The sequence below is a fragment of the Phodopus roborovskii genome, unplaced genomic scaffold (assembly GCF_943737965.1).
Source record: "Phodopus roborovskii unplaced genomic scaffold, PHOROB, whole genome shotgun sequence".
Classification (NCBI taxonomy): domain Eukaryota; kingdom Metazoa; phylum Chordata; class Mammalia; order Rodentia; family Cricetidae; genus Phodopus; species Phodopus roborovskii.
The window spans coordinates 839,089-857,218 of NW_026125853.1; the positions used below are offsets into that span (position 1 = coordinate 839,089).

At 40.2% G+C, this 18,130-nt stretch overlaps 2 protein-coding genes across 2 annotated transcripts in view; both read left to right on the forward strand.

The window, feature by feature from the left end:
- Window positions 1–1,020: 1,020 nt before the first annotated feature.
- On the forward strand, window positions 1,021–14,171 carry Rap2c (RAP2C, member of RAS oncogene family). Its single transcript, XM_051178811.1, has 3 exons — window positions 1,021–1,470; window positions 3,673–3,987; window positions 11,701–14,171. Exons 1-2 carry the CDS (start codon window positions 1,198–1,200, stop codon window positions 3,949–3,951), a joined length of 552 nt encoding a protein of 183 aa, XP_051034768.1. The 5' UTR covers window positions 1,021–1,197; the 3' UTR covers window positions 3,952–3,987; window positions 11,701–14,171.
- A 1,227-nt stretch (window positions 14,172–15,398) lies between these two features.
- Window positions 15,399–18,130, forward strand: part of Frmd7 (FERM domain containing 7) — a 95,256-nt gene continuing 92,524 nt past the window's right edge. Inside the window, exon 1 of the mRNA XM_051178814.1 lies at window positions 15,399–15,512. Coding sequence (XP_051034771.1) covers window positions 15,399–15,512 — 114 coding nt within the window. The remainder of the gene's footprint in view (window positions 15,513–18,130) is intronic.

Genomic DNA, 18,130 nt, shown 5'->3' on the forward strand with positions numbered 1-18,130 from the left:
CTAGCAACTTCCAGCCTAGGGATGTTTGGTGTTCTCTGGGCCGCTAGACTATTGGCTGGCGAGGGCCAAGGAGGGAACTGGTCCTCAGAATCAGCCGCCGAACGCCTAGAAGCCAAGGGGACTCCGGCGGTGCAGAGGTCGAGAAAGATCGGCCAGTCGCTGCTAGTGTGAAAGCCCGGGAGCCTTCGGTTTCACTGAAGCGCCCTCCCTCAAGGCCATTGCCCCGACCTGCACCCCTGCCAGGCAGCCCGGCTAGCTCAGCAGGGCGCGGCCCCAGCGCCACCCGGCTCGCCCCGAAGAAGAGGTGGGACTTTCCCCACCGGAAGTGAACGCGTCCAGTCTCGGGGAACTGGGGCACCTCAGCCAATGTGTCAGGGAAACCCTTCCGGGTTTATGCTGGGGGTTGGGGGGGGGGTGGGGGTGGGCGAAGGAAAAAAAAAAGAAGAGGAGGAGGAGGTGGGTTGGGCTGGAGTCCCTGCGGCCGCCGCCGCCGCCGGTCGGCCCCCGCCCCCTTCCCGTCCCCTAGCATCAAGGCCAGGGCGGCCGGGTGGCCATGGCCTTGGCTTGACGGAGGAGCCTCCCCGGAGGCTGGGGGCGTGCGGACGGCAGGGTAAGCGCAGGCGGCGGCTCCGGGGGAGGCGGCGGCGCGGAGGTCGGGCGAGATCCTAACGATCGCCCCCCTCCCCGTCCTCCCCATCGCAGGCCCGGCGACCCCCGCGGGAAGCGGGGACCCAGAGACCCCGCCCCGGCGGCGGGCAGCACAGCCGGGGGCCCCGAGACTTGGGGCCGAGCGGCGCCAGCAGGAAGCGGGGGTCCCCGGGCCCCTTTGTGTGCAGGCCGGAGCAGGGGTGGCGGGCAGCCCCCGGCCGCGAGGCCCCCGCCCCTGCCCGCGTGGGGGGTGCTCCCCACCCTCGCTCGGCTGATCGCGGCCGCGCACGCCTCTCCCCACGCCCCCCGGGCCGGCCTCGGGTTCCTATAGGAAGGGCCTTACCCTCCCGTCCCCACCCACCCGACACCGGGCTCTTTCCCCTCCCCCTCCTGGAACTTCCTCCTCGTCCCCGGTTGGGCCCTCGGCTTCTCGGCGCTCTCCTCCCCAGTTCGCACATTTCCGCCCACCTTCCGCCTCGCCTGGCCGCAGCGCAGCTAGCGGGGTGTTATTTTCTCCCCCTTGGGTAGGACTTGCCGAAGGTGAGACTCATGAGGGAATACAAGGTAGTGGTGTTAGGGAGCGGAGGGGTTGGCAAATCTGCCCTCACGGTGCAGTTTGTCACGGGGACTTTCATTGAGAAATATGACCCCACCATTGAAGATTTCTACCGCAAAGAGATCGAAGTGGACTCTTCCCCCTCAGTACTGGAAATTCTGGACACCGCAGGAACCGAGCAGTTTGCCTCCATGAGAGATCTGTACATCAAAAACGGCCAAGGCTTCATCCTGGTGTATAGTTTGGTTAATCAACAGTCTTTTCAGGTAATCAAACCGAGTCTTGTAATTTCTTCGAAGGGGGTGTGGTAATCCTCCATGTACTTTTGATTTGCCGGGGCTGTGCGTTAATAAGTGTGTTTGGCTTCTGAAAGTTTGTCACGGCGTGGAAAGCACTGGATTGTTTCTGTAGAGAGTGCTAAACTAACAGGCATCGACAAATATTGTAAAGTTATTTTTAAGGGAAAGAAAAGTGAAAACGAAGTAGGTCAGCCTAGTATATTTAGCCTTCGCTATACGCTGAAGTTGCTTATTCAATTCAACAAGTCTCGATTAAAACGTGCCCAACAAAACATTTCATACACAGTCTCCAGTAAATGGAGCACGGAGAAAGAAATTGTTAAGTCCATTATCTCTTACACATAGATAAAAACCTGTGTGCCTGCTTTTCCTTCCTCCACTTCTCTGTTTGCTTCGAAGTTCCTCAACTGGAATCCTAAATCTCGGTGCTGCAAAATGAGTACAAGTCCTGTTTTCGTGGTTCTTGTACTTGGGGGAACGCAGCCGCAAAGGAAGTTACTCGTCTAAAAGACTAGGACCTAGGATTCATAACCAACAGAAAGTGAGAGTGACCCTCCTTTTCTGCCCTTGATCCAAATCGTTTCTGCCATCGTAGCCTATACTTACAGAAAATATGTGGGACTGGGAACGCTGAGCACGGGCAGATTTCTTATCCCAGTGGGGTAGCCAACCTGGATCTGGTCCAGTTGCTTGAGAAAATCCGTCCTGTCTTTTACTGGGAAACAGACTGAAGTTAGCGTTATTTTAAGAGATGCAGTAATTGTGCTATTTATTCTTTGAAAATAAATGACCTTATATTGACCCGTTAATATTGACCACCATTGATTTAGGAAACGGATATTTTTTCCCCCTGCATTTAAAGGTATGCACTCAATGTTGCTTACTTAGGAAATCTTAAGTGCTAGTTTCACATTCTTTAGGAGTTGAGGGTAAAGTGCTATATCGAGATTTTTCCGGTAACCTTGTAACCACTTTAAGAACTTCTTTGTAAAGATAGTAAGTTCTGGGTAAATGAATTCAAGTATGTTTTTGGTAGATCTAAATTCCAAACAAAAGTACCCTACAATCGTTTCCCCCAGGAAATACTAAGGATCTTTTCTATCTAGGGGATCCTCAGGAGATTTGTTTGTTATCAGCAGACTCTCCTGAGGCTGGGAGTCTTTGCAAGGGTGTTTCCGAAGGCTTCCACTGAAGCCACTTCTGTTAGACATAAATGTGGAATATGGAACTGTGGCATTTGTTCAACAGACTCAGATTCTTTTGAGGCAAAAGTTGGTATTCTTAGCTAAACTTGTTCCATCAGGGAGCCCAGAAAAGCAGTTTAACGATTCAGAGACCTGTGTGTGAGTATTCTTTTTACTGTAATCACTCAAATATATATTTATGTGTAAGTGCCCAGCCTAAACCTATAATATTGTCTGATATCAATACAGTTCTCTCCAAAAATTGATATTACTGGGAAGCAGCTGAGATTCTATTCCTTATGTGAAAAATCGGTAGGGAGGCAATAGGAAAAGAAATACATGACTTCTCATCCAGAGCCCACATGCATTGTCCTCGGGACATGTTCACTGTTACCACAGTTGTTTGACAGACCAATTTCAAGTGAAATATTTATGTGTATATCTGTTTTTAAAACTGGATTTCTAAGCATTACAAAATGGTTTGTTTTGGGGGGTGCTTTTTGGGTGTTTTTGTTGTTATTCCTTCATAAAACACTTTCTCTTAAGTCCTCTTGCTAAATGACTAGGAGTTACATAGACGCTGCCATCCTGTGCTGGGTTAACAGGTGTTACGAGGAATGATGACAATTAGGCAGGTTTAGGGAGCTGGCCTAACAGTGTGTGTACAAATGGATTAATCATATTTGGGGACTTGGTTCTTTAATTGAAATAGACAGAGGGTGGGGGCAGTGGTTAGATGAATTTTAAGGTCAGTGTGTAACTTGCATTTTATATTCCTGATGCAAAAAAGCACAGCTAGTTAGTGCCTGTGGAGATTATCTAATTCTCACTTCCGTGGGGGGGGGGATGACATTGTTGCCTTTCTGTCAGTGTGTGGTTTTAGGTTATATAATCACCAAGGAATGATTTTTATGATATTGTAACACGTCTGCTCTGGAATGCAAACATATAATTTTGTTCTTTTCCTTTGTGATTGTTTGAATAGGATATCAAGCCAATGAGAGATCAGATTGTGAGAGTGAAGAGATATGAAAAAGTTCCACTAATCCTAGTTGGAAACAAAGTGGATCTGGAACCAGAAAGAGAGGTTATGTCTTCAGAAGGCAGAGCTCTGGCTCAAGAATGGGGCTGTCCTTTCATGGAAACATCAGCAAAAAGTAAATCAATGGTGGATGAACTTTTTGCTGAGATCGTCAGGCAAATGAACTATTCATCCCTGCCGGAGAAGCAAGATCAGTGTTGTACAACTTGTGTTGTCCAGTAAAAAAAAGAAAACCTCAATCATGGCCATACCGAGCAGGTTAGTTGTTGGTGGAATTGTATGGGCCAGCTGGCCTTATGGTTTTGATCAAGTACAAAATAAACAACTGGTTAATAGTAATAATCCATACATTTGATGCCACCTTAAATTTATGTATTTTTAAAATAACATTTTTTCCCTCAGCATAAAACCATCATCATTCATTGCAGAAAACCTTTTTAAACTGCAGATAAGCAGAAGAAAGGTAAGAAGTTATGTGTATTGCTAGTGATGCAACTTAATGTTTTAAGGAGTGGCTTCCCAGTCTTCCTTCTCAGCCTTACTCGATCACATTTGGAGGGGAGGGGATGATTCATCCCATGGTATATCTTTCCCCTGTTCGGCAGTCTTAGTGTCCATGATGCACAGCAGAACATTCAAAAATACTATCACAAGATGATTAATAATTTCTGATGTTAATACTTTTATATTCTGGGCAAGAGAGCCACTATAATTGAAACCACCAATTTTCTAATCACTCGAGTACTTCATTTAACAGAATGATTATTTAATCAAGTTCATCTGTATCTTGCACTCGTAAAGACTTAAGTGACCTCTGGTAATAACAGATTGCACAGCCACAAAGTCCCTTCACTTCATTCCGAATACCTGATGAAATGAAAATCTGCTTAATTCATCTGTGGTGTGTCAGAAGGAACCGTCCTGTGCACCTGAGGCATTCTACTCAGCTTAATAAATAATGCAGCTAAGAACAATAAGAAACCCTCACACCTTATGTTAAATGATAGTAGGGTTTTTAAGAACTTTTGAGAAAATAAGGTTGTTATGCAAAACTTTCTCGAGCATTTAAAGATGAGATGATTGGATATGTGTGTTGATTTTTCAGCTGGATTGTAATCGGGCAAATAATCTCACTGAGAGTAGCACATAAATAATCATATAAACCACCAATCCTGTGGAAGACTAAGAAAACCATAGTAAATGCCAGAGTAGCAAGACAGTATCAGGAATGTAACTGACCTTTCTGAGCCAGGGCTGACCTCCAGTCTAGGAAGCAGCTTTGCAAATGGCACCAGGCATATCAGATGCAGACACGATTCCTAACCAAAGGTCTGCCTTTATTTGGGCTGCCCAGAGAAAGGACTCATGGTCCCTAATTTCTGTCTTTAGACAAGGACTCTTGTCAGGTAGTATCATCTTTGAAAATGAAGGATGACAATAGTGCTTTATTCAAAATGCTTTCACTCATCAGCCTTTAACTATTAAAAACATTGATGAAAACTCATTTATTATGTCTAGCTAAATCGGTTTTTTACAAACTCAGTGTTGGGAGCGTAGTGTAGCTTATGTATCACTGATAGTGTCGCCCATCCAGTGTAGTTTCCGAGGTGGGAACAGGCAGATATGTAGATGATTGAGTCCCACATTCTTGATTCTATAATCTGGCTTTTGAATTGTAAACCAGCTTCAGGTTTCAACAAGTTCTATATACTGATAGCATCTTTGCCATTAAGTTCTACTTTTCTCACACTTTTAAACAGAAGGCTTTTGATTGGATGCACTTTTACCATCTTTACACCAAATTAAGCAAATTTTATGGGATACCAAATCCCATAAAATATTTCTTCTTGCTATCAATGTAGGAAAGGAGGGTAAAAGCAAAATTAGTTTCATATCCATATAGGGTCAATTGTTACCCCTGTTGGAAATTGGATCAATCGTACAGATATCATTAAATTTTTTATTGTAAATTATGTCTGAGTTTGTTTCACGTTATGTGTTCTCATGAATTTAGTTATCCCACTACTTACAGGGATATGTACATAAGTGGGATTGACTATACCAAACCTACTATGTACCAAGCCTACTATGCTCATGTTTCTTGAGGAGTGACATATTAAACTCACATGTTATTGATACCAGTAATTACACATTTTTATTAAATGACTTTGTAATGATGTGTAGCTTTCTGCTTAATTTTTTTTTTTTTTTGTTCTTGTTCTTGTAAACAGTGCATGGCTGAAGGGGTGGCCCCTAAAATAAAACCTTAATCAGCTGGATTTCTGAAGGCTCCTTTAAAACTGTGCACTATATGCAGGGTTTTTTTTTTTTTTTTCAAACACCAAAATCAGATAGAACTGAGCGGTATGCAGGTCTGTAACCCGAGGACAGTGGAGGTTGTGGTTGTCCTTCCTCACTGTTACCTGAACAAGTATGTGATGGATTGTGAGTCCCTGTGAGTCATGGAGCCCTGAAGGCTGTCAGTTCTAGATCTAGATTGATGATCAAACTTTGATTAGTAAAGGTGGCTTGAGAAGTGTTTGTCCTTCATCTTAGAAAAATACTTTGTATGAAGTTAGAGGTAATAGTACTTAAGACAGAAAGACCATAGTTGCTGCTGTGTTTAGCTGAGGAGGGGCGATTTTATTAGTGCTCTAAGAATGGTTCCTGATAATCCCTCATTTATTTCCTAACACCCTTTAATTTGGGTCGCCGATCTGTTGCCCAACACCTGCTTCAGAGCCAGGCTCCCATGATTGTTTCTTCCCCTTTCTCCCTCTCATTGGCACACGCTTTATTGTAAATTAGGAAGTGTGGCAGATTCTTTCGTCCCAGCCAGCCGTCATCCTGATTTCCTTACTGACCCACAGTGGTTTTTAGCAAGCACTTTGAAGAACTGCCTCACCAGGCAGCCATAGTTTGATAAAAGCCTAGGTCTGTGTTGGAACACTTGTTTTAGTCCTTAAGACAGTAACTCCTCCATCTGGTGGCTTTTATTTCGGTTTCCAGTGTGCCGTTTGGACATAATGGTATTGAGAAGGAGGCCTGTTTTGTCAGTAACATGCTATAAAAGAAGAAAAGGAGAGCAGTGTGGACATTGAGAGGAAGGTGAAAGCAGAAATGCTGGGTACTCTGGGCTTTTGTTTTTGAGGGCTGCCCTATGTGAAGGGCATCAAAATGTTCAACAGTATCCCCGGCAGTTACCCAGTAGCTTTGATATTATGCTCCACTTTTGACAAAACATATTATCTCTGGAAATTGCAAAATATCCCCATGGGTGTGGGGATAGAAGGACCCCTGGTTAAGAACCAGTGAGCCTAAGTAGCTTGGAAACAGTAGCATTTGAGTTAGGCCTTGAAAAATGGATATGGTGCAGCAGATGGAAGGTAGAGTTTTTCCCTAAACATAAGGAATCTGAAGCAAGGCCATAATACTACTCTTAAATATTCCATCCATTTCCCCAAAAGAAGGGAGATGTGCACTAAATTATCCCTTATGTGATGATTTGGACTAACCTTTTGGCAAATAGAGTGTTTTAAAATGACACTTGAAGCAATCTTATGTGAGAGTCCAGTACTGATGAACGTTACAGAGGACAACTTAAAATACAAGGAGGAAAATGTATTCTTTACTGTGGCCTAAAGGTCTGAAAAATTTTCTACCGTTTCCCTCAGCATGATATGGAATAGGTTCTCCCAAGTACAGTAAACGGTGCAGCACAGTACCAAACACCAGGAAGCAAAGTGAAAGAACAAAGATCATTATTTATGTCAGCCCCAGTTCATTAGATATGTCAGTCTGAAGAAAAGGGAGATTCTTGATTCAAGACTAGCACGTCATTTCACGTGGCAGCAGAATGCCTGGGATGGTAACAAAGGCTCCTGGGTGGCTAAACCATCTATGAATGGGATTTTCTTCTAGCTGGGCTTAGCATTTCTTAAATGGAGTAGGATGGATTCAGATTCCCAGGGTTTTTAATAAAAATGTAGACTGATAACAGTTTCATCATACCTTTTGCTTTTTTCACTAAATATGGTAGTTTAGCAAATGTGAAAGGAAAATCCTGAAGATTGCATCACATGTACCTGAAAAGGCTGGCAGTTCATGTCCAAGGTAAATATTCCTCGGATGAGATGCCTAGGGCGGATCTCTGTTGCAGAAAGTGCAGTGCTGTCAAGGGGCATCTTCTTTCCCCTGCCCTATTGAGCATGCCACTTGAAGTGGGGAAACAGTCCCTTCTTCATGGTGTGAGCCAAAGGAGAGGATTTGCATTGGGGAAAAGTATGCTTTGGAGCCTATAGTAGACCTGGGGTACTAGGGATGCACAGAGCTGTTTTCCTTCCCTATCTCCCTTGATTATTCCCAGCCCTATTCACCCCACAAGGCTCTCAGTTTGACACTTATTTCAGAGGAGATGGGTGTCCAATTACACGTACGGTATGGGGCTGCCTGATTAGAAAGAGACTGTATACCTCTTTAATTACTTCCTCTCACCTCAACATTAGACTTTTATTGTAGAATGAAATGTATGTGAGCCTCTAAGTTTTAATCCATTACCTCCCTGACTTAGAATGAACTGTCAGTAGAATTAACAAAAATTGCATCATGAAGTTGGAGACTTGCCACTGAGAAAGCATTCTAGCCTTACTACTGAACAATTCTCCTCATGGGATTATTTCTCAGTGGAGTTGTACAAATCAGAATATATGCAACTAAGAAAAATTGAAGTCCTGTCAGTTGTTGGAAAATTGTATCCAATCAAAACCGTATGCACACATTCGTTGGATTAGCTACAGTATTGGAAATAGTGCTTTCAGAAAGTACTATTTACAGTCTTGGGGAACCGTACTTGGTCTGATTCAAAGTTAGCAATTGGAATTGTGTTGTTGGCCTCACACTATTACCAGTGGATGTGGTGACAGTATTCGAGATGTTAGAATGGAATTCATCATGTGAAAACATTTGGCAATTTTAGTTCTAGGCAATAAGAACAATATCCAAGCCCTTCCCTTTGACCCTGGGTTTATCGTACACACTCAGCACGTGTACTTCCCTTCCAGCATGATTCCACCTCCTTTTGCTGTCTGTTTAATCAGAGGCAATGAATACTTTTAATGATCTTTTAATGATTTGGCCTTCCTATTCCAGTGCCAATAAGCTTCATGTAAATTAGAGTAAAGAAATAAAACAAGATAGGTAGCAACAACAATAAAAAATATGCCGCTATGACGTAGCAGTTCCATCGATATAACTAATATTTAGCTCAAATATGAAAATGTCAAGTAAAGCTATAAAGAGAACTTTATCTTTTAGGATTGTTCCTTGCTTAAATCTTTAGCATTTCTTTTCAAATGTCTGAAACTAGGGGGGGGAAAGAAAAAAAAGTAACTGTGGTTGCACATCTATATTTGCCACGATTATGAAAATTATGGTAGTCAAAACCATTGTGTTTAAAAATGGAAAATCTATTAAGCTAAAAAAGACATTCATGAACTACTAGCCCCTCACAATCCTTTGTTACCATCCCGGGCATTCTGCTGCCTCGTGAAATGATGTGTGTTGTCCCGGATCAAGAATCTCCCTTTTTTTTTTTCAGGCTGACATAAATAATGATCTTTGTTCTTTCAGGTCTGTTTGGTACATTTGTGTACCAGTTTACTCTACTTGGGAGATCCTTTCTCATTTTCTGAGAAAGTATTTGAACTATTATTTCCTTTTATTCTTTTACTCTTAGTATTTTAAGAGAAAAAAGTACTAAATAAAACTAAACACTTTAGTGAGCATTTGAGTAGAAGCTGTCAGAACTAACATTTGTTTGCTGGCTGGTAGCTTAAGTATTATTTTATGGCATGTGGGACAAGGAAAGCAGCAAGGGTGTCTCAGGTGATAGCCTGAGAGTGAACATATACTATTCTGCCTGGGTGCCTTTAAAGAGTCTGAAGTGATTTTCTTTTAAGTGAATGAGAGTGTTAATAAACTAAACAGTTGGTTGTCATTTACAGCAAGGATATTTACATTTTCCATCTTGAACGTTCCTAATAAGAGAGACGCTGTTCTTTTGGCTTAATGAAAGAAGTTGACACAGAATTTATTGCTGCAGAGGATTATAATGTATTGCTCTCTTGAAAAGTGACCCTTATTACTTTGTTTAAGGGTATGCTCAATGTTAATATTGTTGATTGTGACTCAGATTTTCTCTGTGTGGCTGGATTTCATTGGAAGTGTGCAGATAGACCAAATGTAACTCACAGTTTTTTGGGTGGAAAGTTATGGACATTTAGTTTAGTTTTTATTTCATGTACAATGTGATTAATAAGCTGTTTGGTGGTATGTATTTTGTCACTTTGATGTTTGAGTATTAAACCGTCACATTTTATAACTTAAATATGATGTTATAATCATATCTGAAAAATTCAAGCTCTTGTATATTTATTTTGAAATATGCAAATTAGAGTTTATATTACACTGTTTTGAATTAATTAGGGGAAGTCTAATACTAATTAGTGAAAAGTCTAATATCGTATATAAATAATCAAATACTTTTTGGTGTAAAAAATATATGCGTCCTAACAGCTTGAAAAGTATGAATGTCCTTAGTGTAGATATCAAAAAACTGATGATCTGATCCTAGTGCTTTAAAAATCAATAACACAGTTGGGAAATAAAAGCAATTCCTCATGTTATGTACTCAGTTTATGGAGTGCCTTCACACACTGCCTTGTATGACATATATAGCAACCTGTGAGAATTTTTCTCGGTATTTTAATGATAAGGAAACTGAACTTTCTCAAACGTAATCCATATTCTAATCTAATATTTAGCTTTCCACATTTAAGTCTGACTTTCAAGAAGACTAAGTTTTTAAGATAGTTTTTAAAGAGATAGAATTTCCTAATACGTTTAGGTGGCAGATTTCAATAATGATGAGTGGGAAATTCTTTCAAAGTATCATGTTTATGATACAGCTAATTAGAACACATTCTCTCAGGCTATTTGAACACTAATAAAAGTATAGTTGTCAAATGAATTTAAAAGTATGCATTTGTAGACTTTACTAGAGCCTGTGGAGATCTTCCACCACATCTTACACCAACTTCACTTGGCTCTCTTTCATAGTTGCTTTTCTTTTGTTTCTGACTGTATGAACATTTTTTTTTACCTTCTACATTAAACAACAAACAAAATTTCATTCCTCTAGAAATCGATTGGTGACTCAGCCCAACTGAAAGACATACTGTTTGTCTGAGTGATTTTTTTCCCCCAGTATTAAATGGAAGGTAGAAATGTGTCAGCTATAAGGATAGAAACTGAGGAGTCTTTATTACAGAAACTCTTGTGACTGGGAGGGTGTCCATAGAAAGAGTAGATCAGAATAGGGTATGTGACCTGCTGCATGTCACTGTCAAGGTTTAAGTATCTACACTCAGAATCATACTAAATTTTCCACAAATCCAAACTTTGGAAGAAGTAGTGTAGTAACAGGTTAAGTCATAATGAGCATTGAAGTCTATCACCATTTCCAGTTATAATAAAAACAGATCGAGTTCAATGCAGAATTACCATTTGACCCAACTTGTGTATTGTAAGATCATTTTATCAGAAGTACCATTTGACCCAATTTGTGTATTGTAAGATCATTTTAATCAGTTCAAATGTCTTTAGTATCACATACGTATAAGGAGGAAGTGTCATGGTATCATAAGAACAAGTAACAGAGACACAGTGGGTGTATTTGATCTGGTACAGCCTTACTACACATCTGCTTTTTTGGTGATTCTTCTGGATCTGTTCAGAAAATTATTTTGTTACTTAAACTGATGGAGAACACAGTGAAATTACACCCTAAGATCCCATACTAGTGACCTTCAGCATGCATGCATACACACATGTGGAACTGTTGTCAGGGTAGTTTCTGGATAGTCTACTGTATAGCTTTAGGTTTTCATGAAATCTCTTTCATCTCACTTGCAGATAAAACTCAGAGGAAATTTGCACAGATGCTGCTTTGGAGAACTTTACAACCTGGGTTGCAGAACTGAGCCTTGGTAAACCTGTCTCTATTACAGCATGTTGCCATACATCTAATGAAGTGCATAAGGTCTTTGGCCCTCAAGATCCAAGGACCTTAACAGTAATGCTTAGCACGTTTACCATACATTTAAAATCGGTTCTTTATCAATCTGTCCTTTTCTAGCTTTTTAAGTTCTTATTGATGGCTAATATGAAAGGATTAATTTTTAATATGTTGATTTCTTTAATCAGTTTCTCACCTTGTATTTATTACTCAAACTCAGTATTACCTACTCAATGCCTTTTAAAAGAAAGATATAATGGAGAAAAAATTGAGCCTTAAACAATGGTTACTTCTGTATATTACCTCGTACCAATGCTTCATCCTATTTGTAAAATCTTTCTCCTTTAAATGGTTGGTTAATACTTTGAGACTTTGTTTACGTGTGGCAGTGTTGTAAAAAGAAACTAAAGATCACATTTTACCTGTATGGATGAATTTCCCTTTTCTTCAAGTGCAGTTTGTGAAGTGTTTTGTAGTTCCCAATCTAAAAGTTACAGGTGATATTGGGAGTTGACTGACTGTACAGCATTTACTTGAAGAGTTTATTCGATTCCATTAGGCCTTCACGTGTGTTAATCTCATTTGCAGCATTGAATTGAGGCAGTAACATTTTCCTTTCTGTGAAGTTCTAAACTTAGTTATGACCTATTTAGCAATGCCTTTGAAAAGGGATATTGTGTCCATGGTAAATTAATTGTATACCTAAACAGAGATAGCTCAGCTTTGCCTGGCAGGCTTGTCATTGACATCTGGTTGACTTCTGCACATGTAAAATTGAATTCAAATAAAATCATACACACTTTCTAGTTCTTACTATTTGTCTTTCTGAACAATAGTTTAAAGCAATATTTGTTAATGTTTTCTTGCACTATCACAACTGCTTTTTAGTCATTTTTCAAGAAGCATGTTCGTAGTCGAGACAAAAATCTGTCAGGAGGGAGAATAGCGCCGAGTCTCCAGCTGTTTTTTGTTTTCACGTTTGCAAATGTGCTTTCTAATAGCCATTGCCTTCCATGTTGTTTACCTAATCAGCACATTTTGTCTGAATACTTGAACATTTTACTAGTAACACAGGTATAGAAACAGAAGAAAACTTACAATGCGTAACCTTTTTGTTCGGTTTTAACATCATGAGCAGTGCTTTTTCTAGCAGTGATTTTTCAATTGTGTAAGTTTGACAGTATTTCGTTCTTGGGCTTTTATTTGGTTTTATTTGTGTGCTTTTAATTTGCAGAAGTTAGTAACTGCAGCTCACCTACTGCACCAAAGTTCTCCATTTTAGGAGCCCAGCTTTAGTCATTTGAACATGCTTCTAAATAAAAGAAAACCAAAACTATACTTTTGATCTATACTAATAGCTCAATAACTTTGTCAAGAAAAGTTCTACTATATGCAGTGATGGTTTGTGGAAGGGTGTGGCAGTTTTAAATTTGTATTGTGTGTGGTGTTCAAATAAAGTGATATCTACATTCATGTGATTTATTGGTCAGCATGGCCACTGATTAATGAGTAGAAAATGATTAAGCTTTGATTTCCTTTTTTTAAATCGTGTTGCATTTGATTCCTGATCAGATTCCCTCAAAGTGAGCTCTTGTTCTTCAATCTGGGATTGGATGGTAAGATTATAAGGGTAGAGGAGATTGAAACGTTGTTCCTTATTTACAAACTGCTTGAAATGAATCCTTTTAAGTTTGCACTTTAAAAACACACACTCATTTCAGAGTAGCTTAAGTGATGTGGCTCATCATTACTAGTTCCGTGAAATCCTAAAGGAATCAAATCTTTCATGATGACTTCAATTTTCTGCAGATTGATTTTTAGACAGTATTTCTTTCCTATGGAGATTCTTCCCTACTTCCCTTCTTCACCTTCTGTCACCTCTATCTCTATCACAGTGTTCATTGTCATTGACCTCAGCAGCAAATTTCATGTGGATTCACTTAGGATCACAGGAATCAGGGGAAAAATGACTTTAAAGGTGGTTTCTCCAGCACATTTTAAGAAAAGGGACCAAAAGTTATTTTAGCTTCCTCAATAGATTGCATGTTGCTTATTAGGGTAAGAAATGAATATTAAATGCAATATATGTCTTGTCTTTACTATGGCATTTGTTTAGGAGTTGTTCAAATCACTGCAGTAGGGCTCTGCAAATAAAATCATGTAACCTATTATCATGGGTCTAATGTACTGTAACTTTATCAGTGAATGGTAAAATCTCGAATAACAAGTACAAACGTTGAACAATTACCTATGAAAATTTGTAAAAGTTAAATTTTTCCAATAGATTTCATTCTTGTCATTTTGTAAGACGACCCTGCAGTCCACCTGTTTGTAACTTTTTTAATAAAATAGATATCTGTATTACTGAGATTTGTCTTCTCTTTAATTATTTAATTATTGATACATTGCTTCCTGTTCTAGATTTGCTAACTTGCATTTTCTTAGCAGAAAGTCATTATATGCAGTAGGTATTTAAAAAAATTAAAACTGTATTTACTTGTTCCCTTTTGACATTGTAGGGGGAATATTAAAATATGTCCTAAATTATAATGCGTAATCAATTTGAATAACTCAGAAATGATAAATAATGAGTAGAAAGTGCATACAACTTAGTCCATATGCAGAAAGTGGTCCAAATACAAATTTGTTGATTGAAAACTATCCAAAGAATAAAAATTTCAGACAATATTATGCATGAAGTTAAGTTTTGATATATCAAATTAGGAAAATTAAAACACATTAAGTTGTAGTTCTGCATTTGGGGTGCCATTCGTTTTGTTTTGTTTTGGCAATGCTTGGAATTGAACCCAGGGCCTTGTACACACTGGGCAAACTCAGCTGGATTGCTACTTTGTCTTATCTGTTTGAAATTTTTGCCAGCCAGTTAATTCTGTTGAGACCAGTATTTTTAACTTGAACTGTGTAGGTGTTTTAACCTTACTTTTTAAACTTAGATCAACTTTTTAAATTGGACAGACCTGAGTAGATAGATGCACGTGGACTACATTTGGGAATTTGGAAGAAATTGGCATATATGTATTCCTGCATCACAACATAGAGAAAAGGTTTATTGTTTAGTACTGTTATTATTGTTTATTACTGTCAGTCACCACGCTTCTGTTGGGCTCCAGCATCCCATGTATATGCTGTGTTAGACGTGCACCCCAGTCTTCTAGGGTTTGTTCAGCTTTCTTTGGCCAAAGGAATAGAGTAAGATCCACATTTCTAACCCAGTGAGCAGAAGAAAGAGGATGAGTGGTACAAGAAAGCTAAGAAAAAGTAACCAGATGAGCCAGAAGTAACATCAGGGATGACAAGGGGAGTATATCCCAGATCACCTTTACCTCCTCCAGGTGGTCCTGGGAGGCCATTCTTACCTAGGAAGACAGTTCATCTAGTCTTTACATTGCTTCAGGATGTAACATTAGGGTCGAGATACAAAGCTTTAAGACTTACTTAGGGTTGAAGTAGGGGCAGTTTTTCTTTTATGAAAAGTCATGTCTTAGGTGCATAAAGGAAAAATCAAAGGACAGCAAAACTGATTCTTTTGGACATGAATTCACCTTTGGCCCTACATCTTGTAGGGTCTAGAGAGATGACTGGACAGGTCATCTTACACCAGGCAAGTGTGTCATCGTCAGCACCCGCATCAGGTGGCAGCGATGCTGTAACTCCAGTCCCACCCTCTTCTGTTCCCTGTGGGTACCAGGTACACATATATAGTCTTCATAATTCAGGCACACATTCTTCACAGACATTACAGTTTTGAGGTTATGTTTTTTATAGAAACATTGAAGAAGCAAGATTTTTTTTCTTGAAGAAGAAATGGCAGTTTTAACTCAGTGTGACAGTCTATGTGCAATAAAGTACTAGGGGTCCTATTTAATATGTGTGTGATACTGCTAAGAGTTTATGTAAGACATAAGCTATTTTCATTATACCTATTTTTCATTGGAAAGGCAATGTCGTAAATCAGGAATTTGGCAGCCTTTGACTGCCAGACAGAATCCAGCCCCGTTAGTGCCAAAAAGAAGTGAAGTTTGATTTACCAGCTGTATCCAGAATCCATCTCAGAAATCAGCTGCATCCCCCCACCCCAGTACTTAAGCTTACAGCATTCATGGAGAACCAGAAATGCCGCTGGTCCCAGTTGCATCTTTCTTTAGTAGAGAGCACTACTTTCATGATTTTCAGATACTTTTCAGCCTCCAGGTTACCCTATTCAGAAATGAGATGCTTTCTGCCTTTGTATTTTAATTTGAGCTGCTTCCTTGGAGTGTGAACTCCAGGAAGTTTGATTAAGTCACCTGTTTCTCCTTGGTGCATATCCCTAGTTTGTTCCGAGTATCCAATAAATGTTTTATGAAATAGGCACTCACAGAGGTGTTTGCCCTTTAGGACCCAACTGCTATATTATTACACATTATATTGCATATATTATTCTGCTAAATAAATAGACACAGTATCAAACTTCCCCCAAAATTTGTATCTCTCAGACCTCATCAGACACAATTCTTTGTGCGGTGGACAGTGGTTTACATCGAAATCAACTGGTCAAAGTGCAGAGTGCTCAAACACAACTAGCTTCTCCCCAAGGCTGAGGGACCATCCCAAGAAGAGGGGGTGGAAAATGTTAAGAGCCAGAAGTGCTGCTGTCATTAAGTTACAGCAGCTGTGGCTGTGTGCACAAATTCAAGCCAGCCAACATTCAAGTATGGAATGGCAGGGAGGTTACAAGCCACCCTGCCCAGAAGGAGCTATTGACGGTTCATGGCTTCTAGGGGAGAGAGAGTCAGTTTTCTTTAAGGGTGTGGCTCTTGGAAAGTCAACCAATCCTCAGAGGTTGGCCCCGCACTCATGATTATTTGGGCAGCACAAATTGGAGTTGGTGGGTTACTTTTTATTTGTTTTTCAAAAGGAGAGCAGGTTTGGTGGGGGGGGGGGGGAGGAATGGGGGATGGGTGTGACTCTGGAAGGTGTTAGGGTGTGAATGGGGCATAAATATTAAACTATGGTCAAAAGACATTGTATGAAATTCTCAAATTTTTCCTTTAAAAAGTATAACCAGGAAAGCATTTGCTGCCCATCCTTGGGGTTCCTTTCCCCTCTGCCCCCAACTGCACTCAAGTCTTATGTCCAGAGAAATGTTCACATAAAGATACCCAAACTGTCAAATGTTTCCTTTTTAACGAGGTAACGATTTCCACTTTCCCTCTAAACTGTCAAATGATCTCCCACCTAGCCTGCTATAGTCAACTCCTCTGCCTTTCCTTTGTCCCTACCCCCATTTTCCCACAGTACTTGTCAGCTAACTTGTGCCTCGTTTAACTGAACTACTCACCCCACCCCCGTTGCCCTTTTCTGTATGAATCACTTTAATGAGTGATGAAACTCTAAAACTCAGTTCCCAACGCCTTTCACAACAATGGTTTTTTGAAACAGTTTGCTGCTTGTCCTTCAAACAGGCTAAGATTATCCTGGGGATATCAGTATGTACTCCAGTATTAGTGCTCTGTGCAGTCTGTCATATAAGCAGTCTCCCAGATGCCCCAGGAAGTCCTCCAGGACCTGGCTACTGAAGTTTTAGGTATTCCATACTCTGCAGTGAACACCATGGAATGTCCTGGTGTTTAAAACCTCTAGTTGAAAGCTCCAACAGGCTGCTAAGAATGTTTAAAAGTTGAGGATGGTGAGGTACAAGGCCGAGCCCATGGTACTCTTTCCTTAGAACTTAAAAGTGGACAGGTGTAATTATATTATTATCTCAAAAATTTAAAAAAAAATTGAGCTTGAAACTGCAAATTTACTCTGCATGAAAGAATATTAAGAAATACTAATGGAAACCTAGAGCCAAAGGAATTCATGAGTGTGATGATTCTGACTAAAATCATGTGGGCACTTGATTTTTAAAAAAGTGAACAGATGTGAATTCCACAGTTGAGAAATAGAAGTATGGCTGATGGTTCGAACACTTTATGGGAGAAGAGTATAGTGCTCTGTGGTTTCTCTTTTAGACATACTGGCTATCTTTAGAGGGAAAAAAAATCCCCACTTTAAGTATAGAAATAGTGTACCCTAAGATCACTCCCTCTAAGTGTGTTTTTAGTACTTTGCTTAGGTCCCAATATGTACAGAAGTGAAGGGGGAGGACATTTAAAGCACATGCCGGGCTTTATATGCTAATTGTTGGCCAGTCTAGTCTAAATATGTGCTTGAGTCCCTCTGGTGACTGTGGCGCAGCTGTTCCTGAGCCATAGATCTTTAAAATCTCCAGCTGGGTAAAGATAGCAGTTACCTTGATGCAGGAACGGAAACCTGGCCCAGAAA

Coding starts and splice junctions, on each gene's coding strand:
- Rap2c (XM_051178811.1), top strand. CDS start 1,198: ATGAGGGAATACAAGGTAGTGGTGTTAGGGAGCGGAGGGGTTGGCAAA. Junction 1,471..3,672: donor TTAATCAACAGTCTTTTCAG/GTAATCAAACCG, acceptor TTGTTTGAATAG/GATATCAAGCCAATGAGAGA.